The sequence below is a fragment of the Puma concolor genome, chromosome C1, assembly GCF_028749965.1.
Source record: "Puma concolor isolate L17-30 chromosome C1, mPumCon1.1.hap2, whole genome shotgun sequence".
Taxonomy (NCBI): domain Eukaryota; kingdom Metazoa; phylum Chordata; class Mammalia; order Carnivora; family Felidae; genus Puma; species Puma concolor.
Genome location: NC_141674.1, coordinates 150,940,459 through 150,953,521, shown reverse-complemented (window position 1 = coordinate 150,953,521; position 13,063 = coordinate 150,940,459). Strand labels below are relative to the sequence as shown.

Sequence of the window (13,063 nt, the reverse complement as noted above, 5' to 3'; positions counted from 1 at the left end):
CTAAGATACTTGGATTCTATTAAATGTTGAAAGTGTTCCAAGAATTAAAATATTCAGTGTTCAAAGAAACTTGGGAAATACTACATACTATATGGTATTGTCTGGGAGAGTAACGGTATAAATTAGCATAAAAAAGTCTCTGAGAAGTCCTGCAATAAAGACATTTGTCCAGCTTTGTGCATTTCATCATTTCCTAGAATTACTTGATCTTGGAACTACTTGTCCTAGAATAGTTACTACCTATATTCTGTGGGAATGTTTAGGAGACATTTATTTAAGGAGCCTTTTGCATTTGGAGTTGGAAGGATCTTAGATGCTGTCTAGTGCAACCTCTTTAACTGACCCACAAGGAAATTAAAATCCAGAGACAGTGAGTGATTTGTCCAATGTCTCACAGCTTGAAAAGTCTCAGTCTTCTGATTCTTAGTTCTCCACCACCTTACCTTAAAAGTCTTGGCTGTTTCAAGTGTGGCACATCCTTATAACTGTGTTTTCATATGAGGTTTTTAAAAATCATTTTCTGAATAAGTGGGCTTTTAGGGATGGTATGCTTCACATTACATTCGGACAAAATAAACTGGAATCTACCAGCTATCATCTCTTTTGTTTTTAATTTCTTATCTCTTAGGGTTCATTTTTCCACCTATTTTATTGCTTCTTGAAGCACTTATGAAATCATGATTACTGACTTGGGAAATCAATCTAGTTTAAAATATCAGTGATCTAGAAAACCCACACATTCTAATTATTAATGCCCTCCCTTGCCCTCTAAATTTGTTTTATCGTTTCTTTCTTTCTTTCTTTCTTTCTTTCTTTCTTTCTTTCTTTCTTTCTTTCTTTTTTTTTGGTATAATTGGCTGTGGGTAGACAAATTTACATATTTTTAGCCCCTTCCTGCCTGACTTATTACAGCATGCAGAATTTGCTCTGTGGTTTCTAGGTTAAGTTCCTGTATAGAAGAAACCACAGTGAAGACTTTACAACCCCGCTGTGTGGAAGGCCCCTCCAGGACATGCTTCTCTGTGTTCTTGAAAAATGTGAACGACCAATTTATTCCCCTTTTTTATAATTAAGATATTTCAGTCACAGTAGTTCATGTGGAACATTTCTCTTTTTATGTATTTTAAGGTTCTCAGTTGCCTTGTGGGCAGGTGTCTTTCGGAGACCATCATCGATTCTTTCTGTGCCCACAGCATGAAAATTAACCCTCAATGAATCCAGTGATGTGATGATACTAGTGTTTTGGATGAAGTGATACGAAATAATGTCTGTTATATCATGTGTACCACAAAAAAACAAAAACAAACGTAGGCTATTAGTGCTAAAAGAATCTTAAGATACCAGCTTTTCCAAGTCTTTATTTTAGAGGTCAGAATGTTTCAATATCACACTGCTTATTTATAACAAAACCAGGACTAGAACCCATATATCCTGACAGTGCAGTTTGGGATCTTTTCAAACAAATCCAGCCTGGATCATTATTCATTCATTTAATTTTTTAGAGTCCATTATGGACCAACTGCTATGTTAGGCCTTGAAAATAATACATAAACGGTCCTATTCTCAACTTTACAGTCCAGTAGGGGCTCTGGGGCAGGTATATAAATAAGTATATAAGGTGGGAATTAATGCCATATGAAGGGCAGGTATTTGAGAAGTTCATAGTACCAACATGTTTAACCTACAGCTGTCATGTTCCAGATGACCTGAACTTAGACTGTTTGATTTCTGGGTACGTTTGATTTGATTCCATGGTAGAAATAAGATTCTGAGTTGGCTGATCAATTTTGTCATTGTGTTGATTGTCACCTTAGATTTCTTCTACCCTTTAACAGACCATATTGAGCTGCTTACTGGGGTACTAAGGCAGCGTAGTGAAGAAAAGAAAGTATATCTTCCACTTTCCTGGCATCAATTCCTTGCCAAATTTGGTTTTAATTCTTTAAAAGGGATGTGGAAAACTAGAGAACATTAAGATAAATTCAAGCAAAAAAGATGCTATTTCAAGTTCAAAGGGGATCTTCTTTTCATTGTTCTCTAGTTCAATGTGTGGATTAGGAATGGAAAATATTAGTGGAATTGGGATTGTTGACAATCAAGGTAAACAGTCAGGAAAGGTTTACATAGGAGTTGCTCATACTTTTCATAGCACTGTGGGTAGCTAGGCTCAGCAGATGTTTTTCTGTGAAGAGCCTGATAGTAAATATTTTAGTCTTTGCAGTCCATAAGGTCTCTCTTACAGGTACTCAGCACTGCCTTTGTAGCTCAAAAGCAGCCATAGATAATGCATATACAAATGGACATGGCTGTGTTCCAGCAAGTGGCAGATGGGATTTGGCCTGTGGACAGTAGTTTGCAGACCCCTCATCTATAGAATCTTTGTTGGCTCTTTTACCGAAAGGTACACAGAAGGAATTGGAAGAAAATGAAACTCAAACCAGATAATAATGATACTTATTTGCACCATCAAAACAGGTTAGACAAAGAAGGAAACCAAGTGAATGTAGGTCTGATTCATAGCTTTGACCAGAAAGTTTTAGATTAAAGGCTCAGTCTTGACTAAGTATTTTATTTGATTCTGTTTGGGTAGGCATCCTTCATGTATCTGTGTCATCAATACTTCCTTAGTCATTTTTTTGTATTTTGAATCGCTAAGGCTTGGCCGTAATTCTGAAGTGATGAGACAAGAGCCATGGTAAAATAGAAATAGCATCTAGGGAGTAACATGTTAATTTTTTTCTTTAAAAATAATTTTTGGCTAAATTTGTATTTTACTAATTATTATCAGAACAACCTGGTCCAAGCAAAACTACTGTTGCACTTGTGTAATTAGTTTGCTAGGGCTGCTGTAACAACATTTTATAAACTGAGTTCTTAAACAACAGAAATTTATTTCTCACAGGCCTGAAAGAGAAGTCCAAGATCAAGGTGTTGGCAGAGCCATGCTCCCTCTCGAGGTGCGAGGGAAGAATCTGTTCCAGGCCTCTCTCCTAACCCCAATCTTTACATGACATGCTCCTGCCTATGTGTCTGTCTCTATGCCCGGATTTTCCCTTTTTGTAAGGATCTAGTCATTGGATTAGGGCCCACCTTAGTAACCTCATCCTAACTTGATTATCTCTGTAAAGACCCTATCTCCAAATAAGATCATGTTCTAAGATACTGTGGGTTAGAACTCCAGTGTTATCTTTTGGGTGGGAGCGGCGATTCATCTCATAACAACCTGGTACCAGACATTCATTCATCTTAGTCAAAACTCATCAATTGGGCACCATGGTGGGCCCAAGATAAAGCCAGAATGCTTCATGACTAAAAAGAAGTATTATACTGGTGGCCCTGTTGTGCACAACATATAAGGAAACTTTTTGTTGTTGTTTTCAACCTACAGGATCAAAGAAATTTCTTTACAGAATTAACCATGTAAAATAGCTATGGAAATGTCCATTATGAACCATAGTCTTCAAGGACCTTGAGTAACTAACATGCTCCTTCCTCTGATTGGCTTTGCCCAAGTCTGTACCTGGCATTCCAGCCAAAAGTCTTTTCCTTGCTTCTTGCAGTCTGTTTTTCCTTCCTCTCCTCCAAGCTTTCGTTAAGCTATCACAAATGGCCACAGAACTCTATTCTCTCCTCTTCAAGTTCACATTCCTCTCTTCTTTAAATTGAAATTTAAGGTCTGCCTTTTCCAGGAAGATGATCACTGTGCTTAGTCTCCTTTTTTTTCAGTTCCTGCTATTACATTAAGACAATTCTGATGAGATGGTTTTCTATCAACTACATCTCAGTTGGGGTTTGTGTGTAGGCGGAGTGGAGAAGCAGTAATGCCCTTTCTATTGAGGAGAGGATGATTTGCACCACTACCCATTAAGGCATCAGGTTACCTCTAGGGACTTGGAATGGGAATGAGTTACTGTAGTTATGAGGTAAGTCCTTCATAACAGCAAGGTTCTTGTCATTTGCAAGTATTGTTTTGAAAGCTATTATAGAGCTGTAGTTCTGTGGAAATATGAAGTGATATTAAAGCCTCTTGAGTCTTATACAAAAATTTAAAGATGTTCATAGGCTCCATTAGAGGTACCTCACTTTGGTTATTCTCAACCTTCTCTTGTTCTCCCTTCTTTTCTTTTCTTTTTTTTTTTTTTTAATGTTTATTTATTGCTTGAGAGGGAGATAGAGTGAGTACTCGTGAGAGCCAGGGAGGGGCAGAGAGAGAGGGAGACAGAGAATCCCAAATGGGCTCTGTACTGACAGCAGAGACCCCGACTCAGGGCTTAAACTCCCAAACCATGAGATCATGACCCAAGCCCAAGTCGGATGCTTAACAGACTGAGCCACCCAGATGCCCCTTTTCTTCTTTCTTTTCTTTTTTTTTTCTTCTTGCTTTTCTTTTCTTTTCCCTTTGAAACCTAGGACACATCTTGAATGCCAGCAGTATTTTTAAAAAACAATAAATTAGTTTTTTCTCTTTACAAAAACAGTAAATCAGTTATTTCTCTTCCTTTTGTAAATTATATATGAATTTTGCTTAATTGATGAGTTGTTCTTCTGTTTGAGTGTGTTTCTCATTACCAACTAGTTTACTTCATATTTTTGAGCACTGGAACCTGTATTTCTTTGTAACATTCAGTCTATGTAGTGTAGCATTTTAAATATATATTCGGGGCACAACATTTGCTGTTTTTCTTCTCAAGTTTTCTTTCAAAGTCCTGTTTCCTTGCTGCATTTAAAGCTTGGATTTGGTCATGTAGAATTTTTCAGCAACACATCCAGTGTGTGAAGTTGAGCATACTTATTTATTAGTCATTATTTCAGCAAGAATTTATCAGTGACTGCAGTGCTGTGTGTCAGGGAATGTACATTTCTGCCCAAAATGAGGTTGTTGGGTTTACAAAAGCAACCACCTTCTGAGGTTTTTGGCCACAAACAGTCACAAAAACTAAAGTAAGGATTGAGACGGTTTGTAAAATGAACACGTGTGGAATTCACTGCATGACTGAATAGGAACAGAAAGGTCTTGTTGTGTAGGAGGGGCACTGTGGAAGACCTCCTCCAGGGGCATCATCCAAGGTGAGGGTTTGTATTTGTTTGTACCCAGTGAAGTACGTACATAGAGTTGTTAACCTAGAACTGGACAGTGAACTCTGCATGTCAATTAGTGAAGAGCCAGGAAACCCTCTCACATCTGAGGGAGGGTTGGTCAGAACTGTCAGATCAAGGAACCGGAAATTGCTCAGATCAGCTGATGCAAAAGAGGATCTGGAGGGTGTGGCCAGAGAGTGTGCAGTTTTAGAACCAGGAGACGCCTTTTCCTGTTGGCTAGTGAAAGGATCAAGTGTCATTTGGATGAGTTGAAAGATAGACACTGTGGAGAGCAGGGGACAAGATGGTGGCCACTTTGGGAGTGGCATAGTCTGCATAGTCACAAAGTCAGGGTGCTGGGGCATAAGGGACTAGGAGAGCCCCAGTGCCCGGAAGATTCAGATCAGCTGTAGAGACCATAGAATAGACTTCTCCCCCCACCCCCCAGTAGGAGGAACACCAGGACTCTAAATTTCAAAGACACACTATCTTGGTTCTACCCTTTTTAGAGGCATTTCCTAAAGTGTGGTCCCAAGGCTACATGCATCAGAATCTCCTGGGGTTCTTGGGGCGCCTGGGTGGCGCAGTCGGTTAAGCGTCCGACTTCAGCCAGGTCACGATCTCGCGGTCCATGAGTTCGAGCCCCGCGTTGGGCTCTGGGCTGATGGCTCAGACCCTGGAGCCTGTTTCCGATTCTGTGTCTCCCTCTCTCTCTGCCCCTCCCCCGTTCATGCTCTGTCTCTCTCTGTCCCACAAATAAATAAACGTTGAAAAAAAAAATTTAAAAAAAAATGTACATTTTGGGGTCCCACTGCGTCAGGCATCCTCAGACACTGTGGGGCTATTTTAAGGTCTCCAAGTGATTTAGAAGCTCACTGAAATCTAAGGACCACTGGGGTAAAATAATCCTCAGAGAAGCTCTGCTTGTTTGAATCTTTCAGTGATGAAGAATGAGCTGTCTTATAAAGCAGTGATCTTTTAAGTCCACAGATGATGCAGGCAGGAAATGTAAATGGGTGCCAAGTAGAGAATGACAAATTTATGAGTAACCAAGTCAAAATTGGGTCCAAAGAAAAATTGGGATACATCTCTTATGACTGACGTCAGAAAAACTAACCACGCGTGTCCCTTGGAAACTTGGTTGGCCAGAGTACTGGACTTAGCTCGGCTGATGCATTTGAGCCGTTCTGAATTTCTATAAGAAACTGGAAGTGGTTTTGCAGGCGTCTGTTACTGTGTTGAGCCAACTAGGATTCCAGGGTCAAGCAGAAGCCGTAAGGACCAGATGGAAATCTTTGAAATTCAGGATACAGACAAGCTTTTTCTTTTTTTCCTGTCAAATTTTTGCCATGGATTCCTTTCCTCTCCTCTCCTCTCCTCTCCTCTCCTCTCCTCTCCTCTCCTCTCTCCTCTCCTCTCCTCTCCTCTCCTCTCCTCTCCTCTCCTCTCCTCTCCTCTCCTCTCCTCTCCTCTCCCCTCCCCTCCCCTCCCCTCTCCTCTCCTCTCCTCTCCTCTCCTCTCCCCTCCCCTCCCCTCCCCTCCCCTCCCCTCCCCTCCCCTCCCTTCTTTTCTCTTCTCTTAAAGTAACTCCCTGTGGTGTGTTTGTGTGTTGGGGGCTTGGGGGAAGTAGATACCATTTCTGTCTGTGTGTTGCCTTGTTGGGGGGGAGGAGAAATTCTGAACATTTCAGAGCCCGAAATATAGTGCGTGATGAGAGTCAGTTTCCATTTTCTGTCTTTCTTTGACCCTTTTCCTTACCCTCTCTGCTCTACACCCCGAGTGGGCAAGACTGCCATTGACAGCACGGACGGGGCTGACACCACTGCAGAGACCCCCACCGCCACCCCCATCTCCTGCCCCAGTTGGATGGATGTATAATCATCGCCAGGTGAAGGACTGTCCCATCAGACAGTGGCACCTGCTCCTTGTATTTTCAAATACACTTCCTCTGCTTGCTCAGCCACAGTCCACACAACTTAGCAGTTACTGTTAATATTAGGAAATAACATTTACTAATAAAAAGCTCCTGCTAAAATTTGAGATTTTCCCAATTCTTCCTCCTCCCTCCTAAGGGAAAGAATACAAAGAGAATCAGTGTGATAAAAAGAATGGTTACTGTAGTGCAGTTTTACTTGCCTCAGCCTTTTCTCCACTGTTAACCACCTCCCCAGCCCTGCTTACTGTAGCGAGTGACAGGATGGTGATAATTTGAACTTCTGTATTGACAACTGTATATAGGTTTATTGAGTAGCTAGAAAAGGAAAAGCAACCAGGAAAATCAAGAGATGAGGGCAGTCTTAGGATTTGAAAGGCCAGACAGTGAATATCCTGTGATAAAATTTGTTGAAAACAGCAACTTGTATGCCATGGAGGAAACATGCTTCTCGGTTCTTCAGATGATGTCCAGCTAGGAGGCAGGGTGATCTGTGTAGAATAACAATTAGCATGAAGATACCAGCACACTGGAAAATAGGCGCAGTTTAACAAAAGGAGGGTTAAAAGGAATAAATAATCAAAGTCTTAACAGTTCAGTGAAAAATACTGAGGGAAATGGAGTATAACTAAGTGTGTAAAAAGGCGTGTGTGGTTGGTTTGGCCGTAAATGAGTATTAGCCAAAAAACTGACTTCGCTGCTTAGACCATTAATATAGCTTTGCCTACATTTAATAAAATTATGTATTTAGATTAAAAAAAATGAGATCATCCTACTGCATAGACATTAAAAGTTCTAATCCAAAAGTTCATCTCTACGGTGAGTTTTTTTTTTTTTTTAATTAGGACACTGGTGTTTTTTTTGTTTGTTTTCACAGAAGCGTTGGATTTGGTAGTTTAGTTCTCAGGTTTTCCTGTTGAAGTATTATTAATAGTAGTTAGAACCCCAGGTTACCTTCAAAGCCTGTAGTGTTCTAATGGAATTTCAGAACTGGCAGCGACAGCTCCAGTTATGCATCTCTGTGAGCAAAGCATTGTCATGTGGTACATTAAGTAGAGGGAAAAAATCGCTTTCTCACTTCTAATAATCATAATGAAAAATGTAAATCAGATGGCCTTTTGTACTCTTCCTCTTCTCTCTCCGAAGATTGAGAATAACAGAAGTTATTCAAGTTGACTCAAACGGAACATAGGCCCGCCTTTAAATCGTCTTGCCAATGCTTCTCAGCTGTCCTAAGTGATGACTCTCTTCCCACATTGTAGCTTGGAAGTTGTGGTATTTCAAAGAGGGGCCGTAACTTAATGCATCCCTAGTTAGAATTTCAAGTGGTAAACCTAACCTAAGTAAAAAATTCCAGGGAATATGAGGACTGATCAGATTTGATCAGGCCAGCTTTTCCAGGGAGCCTTTCCTGGGAAATCCTCCCCAACTTCCCCACCCCCCATTTTACCTGCCTTTTGCAGCAACTTCCACTTTGAACTCATTTTTGTTTTTAGTTTTCTCCATTTTTTTCCCCTCATTTTTATGGGCGAAAGAGCCTCAGAGTAGCAGGAGAAGGACTGAGAAAACTACTTATTAGTCAGTTTTAAGATTCAGTCTAGGGGTGCCTGCACTGGGCTGAGCCCTCACGGCCATCTGGATATTGAGAAAGATGAACCCAAGTGCAGCTGGCAGTTACTGAGCACTCCTTGTGGGTTGGGCATTTTACCCTGATGAACTTGTGCAATCTTTGTAACCATTCTGCAAGCTAGAATAGATGCTATCGTCCTCACTTAACAGATGAAGAGATGAAATGTGCGGATGTGAAATCATTTGCCCAGGGTCATGGTGAATGGCAGTGGTGGGATCTGAACTGAGGCAGTCTGATTTCCGAATCCATCCTTTCAACTCTAATTGCTATATTGCCTCCTTAGAAGTTGTTTTGACCAGAGTTGTCGGTTAGTGTCATTTGTCTGTAGCCTTAAAGGAATATCACTGGAGGGATAATAGCTATCATTAAAGATTTAAATTATGACAACTTATATGTTGTAGCAATTAGAAATGTCAAATTGGGGCATCTGCTGGTCTGTAATGATGCCCTACCTTCACCCCCAATTTCCACACCATAGGAAAACATCTTAGTTTGGATATGAGGCTGGGCAAGATGACCCATAAGTTTCTTTCTGGATCTAATTATGGTTAAAGAATTATTGGTAATATAACTTGGTGGGTGCTTATGTAAAATAATCCTCTACACTTTTTTTTTTTTTTTAATGCTTATTTATTTTTTGAGAGAGACAGAGTGTGAGCCGGGGAGGGGCAGAGAGAGAGGGAGACGCAGAATCTGCAGCAAGCTCCAGGCTCTGAGCTGACAGCTCAGAGCCCGACACAGGGCTGGAACTGACAGACTGTGAGATCATGACCTGAGGCAAAGTCGGACGCTTAAGCGACTGAGACACCCAGGCATCCCTACACGTTTTTTGTTGTTGTTGTTGTTGTTGTTTTTAAGTTTTATTTAAGTAATCTCTATACCCAACACGGGGCTCAGACTCATGGCCCTGAGATCACGAGTTGCATGCTCTCCCAACTGAGCCAGCCAGGTGCAGCACTCTATACGTGTTTTGATTATGTATCCCAAGTTTTTAAAAGTAAGGTTAAGAGAGTCAAAATCGACCTTTAGAGAAAGCTGCTGTAGTAGATTGAAGACTGTGCCCCCAAATTCATATCTAACAAGAGCTTCAGAATGTGATTTCATTTGGAAATAAGATCTTTGCAGATGTCATTAGTTGAAGTATCTTGCTATGAAATCAAAGTGGATTTAAGGTAGGCTTTAAATCCAGTGGCCAGTCTCTTTATAAAAAGAGGGTAAGACACAGAGAGACACAAAGAGATGGCCATGTGACGTAGAGGCTGCATTGGGATTATGCCACCAAGAGGCAAAGAACAGTAGGAGCTGCCAGAAACCAGAGGAGCAAAGAAGGATTTGCCCCTAGAGCTTTCCAAGAGAGCATTGACACCTTGATGTCAGACTTCTGGCTTCCATAACTGTGAGAGAGTAAATATCTGTTGTTGTAAGCCACACTAGCCCTAGGAAACTAATACAGCCATTTCCCACTTTCTCTCCACTTCTATTTTATCTTTTAACTTTTGAATAGCTTAATGCAGGTATATAATGTTGTAGTTAGTGTACAAACTGAGTTTTAAATTTCCTCATGGAAACTAATTACATTAAATTGTATTAGCATGGCTACACTTATATTGAATTAACTTTATATAAAGAGGTGCAGTGCATCTCAAGGAGTAGCGTTTTTCTTTTTCTTTCTTTCTTTTTTTTTTTTTAGAGCCCTGCTGGAAGGGGCGGGGGTATCATTCATCCGAAAGAATTTTACCAGACCACTTAGATGACTCCATTAAGAAGTTAGTCTTCTAAATAACTCTTTCGCTTACACTTCTCTAAGGTTAAAAATCAATTAAAAGGATTGGAGCGAAGGTGTCATTTTTCAATTGAGAGTCTAATAAAGCGAATCCTGGCAAGAATGAATAACAACTGCCTGACCAGATGTGGCCATTACCAAAGGCAGTAGGATCCCAAAGTGATTACATCTTCTTGAAGGTTTATAGTAATTCTGATTAATCTGTTTTGAAAAGACAGATTCCCACAGATCTGATGTATCCAGAGGCAATACGATTAAGATTATTAGGACTCCCATTTTTCTCTGAATTATAATTCTCACTATCAATCATAATTTGTCTACTGTCCCTGGTGTCTTGAAGTCTAAACTAGGAATTTTAAAAGTCATAGAGTTGGGCCATTGTTCCCGAGATGCTTCAGTCTAGAGAGGAACTAGAACAGAATTCCAGTGTAAGTAGAGGTCTTGTTTCAGTTAAAAAAAATGATATGATTGATGTATTTCTGCCTAGATGTCAGACTCCTTTCCAAAATACTTAGGTTCCTCCCCCATCTTACTCTTGCTGACTCCTCTTACCTCCTTGTACCAGAGACCTGTTCAGCATACAGTGTTTTAATCCCTGCCACAGTTACATGCTTTCTGACGTATGCCAGTCTATTATTTATTTCCTCATCAAATGCACAAAGCCCTGGGTCCGAGGTGCAGAGTGGGATTATCAGACAGGGCGTGACCATGTGTACTCAAAAGGCTTACAGGTTAATGGGGGAGATTTGTTCTTTAATTCAAACGTAGAAATATCATATCAGAAAGTGTTAAACATGTATTGAGATTACATATCCTATATTGAGAAGATCTAAAGGAAAGCAAGTTGCCTGAGTGTTTTCCAGCAATATTCCCTCACAGTAATGTTGTACTGTTAGTTTTGGAGTAAAGAAGGACGTGTCACTGAGTTTCGCTGTTTGGCAACCACTTTCTTGAGCCAAACCTTTTGGTTTTGTTTTACTGATGGGTGTTAGGAAGATTTTTAGTAACTGTGACAGTAACCATGACCAAAAGCCTTAATTAGAGCAATTGTGTATCAACCAGGCCACCGAAACAGTGAAGCTTAACGGCATATGTCCCTTATTACCATTTTCCCTTCTGCTTAGCTCCTAAACATGTAGTCAGACAGACCTTATCTCACTACCAGACTGCTACCTCCTCAGTGACCTTGGGAAAGTCCTTTATCTTCTGTTTTCTTAACTGTATAATGGTGATAATCATACCTACTCTGTTTTGGTTAAATGAAACAATATATACAAAGCACTTAGCTTGGTACCAGAAACGTGATAAATGGTCAACAATGTTAATGATTAGTACTATGAATAACACACATTTCTCTAGGGGGAAAAAATGTTTTCAGTTAAGTTGTCTTGGCTTAAAATGGTTTTTCCCCCCCCTTGGTTTTTGCTTATCTAGCTATGTTTAAAGATTACCTAGATTACTTTGAGAGTAAGAAAAAGATAAAATATTATAGCTCCAACTAAAATGAGTAAGCAAATGGCTACAACCTACCTCCTTCAGTTAAGGGGAAAACATTGGTCTTGGCCTTTTTTCTATTTCTGGAAAGCCCGCTAGCAGGGATTTGCACATCAGTTGTCACTGCAAGGTAAGAATTGGGTTTTGCAGTAAGGAAGAATGGAGATGTAGCTAGTGTGTAATTCAGGCAGGGTTCCCACATGTATTTCCAGGGACCTCAGAGTGAGGTGACCTGTCCAAGGTTTGATGGATAAATTCTGACCCCGATATTTATAATTTACAGAATTGCCTTTTAAAAAACATATCCAGCCAGACTAAACTCTCCTTTAGATTTGTATCTTCTCAGTTTCCGTGGTGATGGAAGTTCTTCTGAAAGTAGGGTGACGTTTTACTTTGAGCGGTTCTTCTGTACTAGAACCAACTGCTGGGTTGCAAGAGAGGAGCACAGGGTGGCTGCTGTAGTCCTCCACTGCCCTGAGGTGTGGGCCTGCTGCATCAGCTTCCTGGCCACGGTGCAGGCAAGGAAGGCTGCCTGTTCGTTCCTGATTTTTCTTCCATGTGAGAAGGTACATTGCCTGATGCTGATCCTTAAAATAAAATCCACCGTTCTTCTTAGTTCATTCTTTTGCTCTATGCTCTGATTTTTAAATTGGGAAGAGAGTACCATTCTGAGATTAGATCTGGGTCCAAAATGTAAAGAAAACATCCAAAGAACGTGAATTTTAGGGCTTGTGACGTCTCTGTGGAGCAAGAGAAAATTAAAAATGTGTTCCCCTCTGGCATTTATTTCTTTTTTAGGAAAATGATTTGATAATGTAGGAGTGCTCTGAAGTTTTGATTCCACTGCTCAGTGTTCACTGAATTCAGTGATCTGGTGTAGCTGCAGGCCACACCTGGGCCTTTGTTCCTCTCTGCTCTGTCTGGGCAGGGGACCATAGCGGTGTTTGGGCTCTGGCCTGTTTTTCCCTTTCCTGTGCTGGAAATGCTCGCTGGCTGCTTTGGATTAGGTAGGGAGGTGAGGAGAGCTGGTCTCCTGTCACTGGTCATTGAGTGTGAGTCTCTTAAGTCAGTTTCCATTTAGACACGATTTTCTTCATAAATGTTTCTTTGTGGTTGGTGGGAATGGGTGGTGGTGTTTTCTTGT

At 40.6% G+C, this 13,063-nt stretch overlaps 1 protein-coding gene across 10 annotated transcripts in view; it reads left to right on the top strand.

The window, feature by feature from the left end:
- Positions 1-13,063, top strand: part of RBMS1 (RNA binding motif single stranded interacting protein 1) — a 222,415-nt gene that overhangs the window by 101,868 nt on the left and 107,484 nt on the right. The window contains exon 1 of one of the 10 annotated variants that reach the window (XM_086718730.1): positions 3,764-3,923. The exons of the other annotated variants lie outside the window; for them this stretch is intronic. Coding sequence (XP_086574856.1) covers positions 3,897-3,923 — 27 coding nt within the window. The 5' untranslated portion in view covers positions 3,764-3,896. Of the gene's footprint in view, positions 1-3,763; positions 3,924-13,063 lie in introns of those variants that run through there. 10 annotated transcript variants of the gene reach the window in all.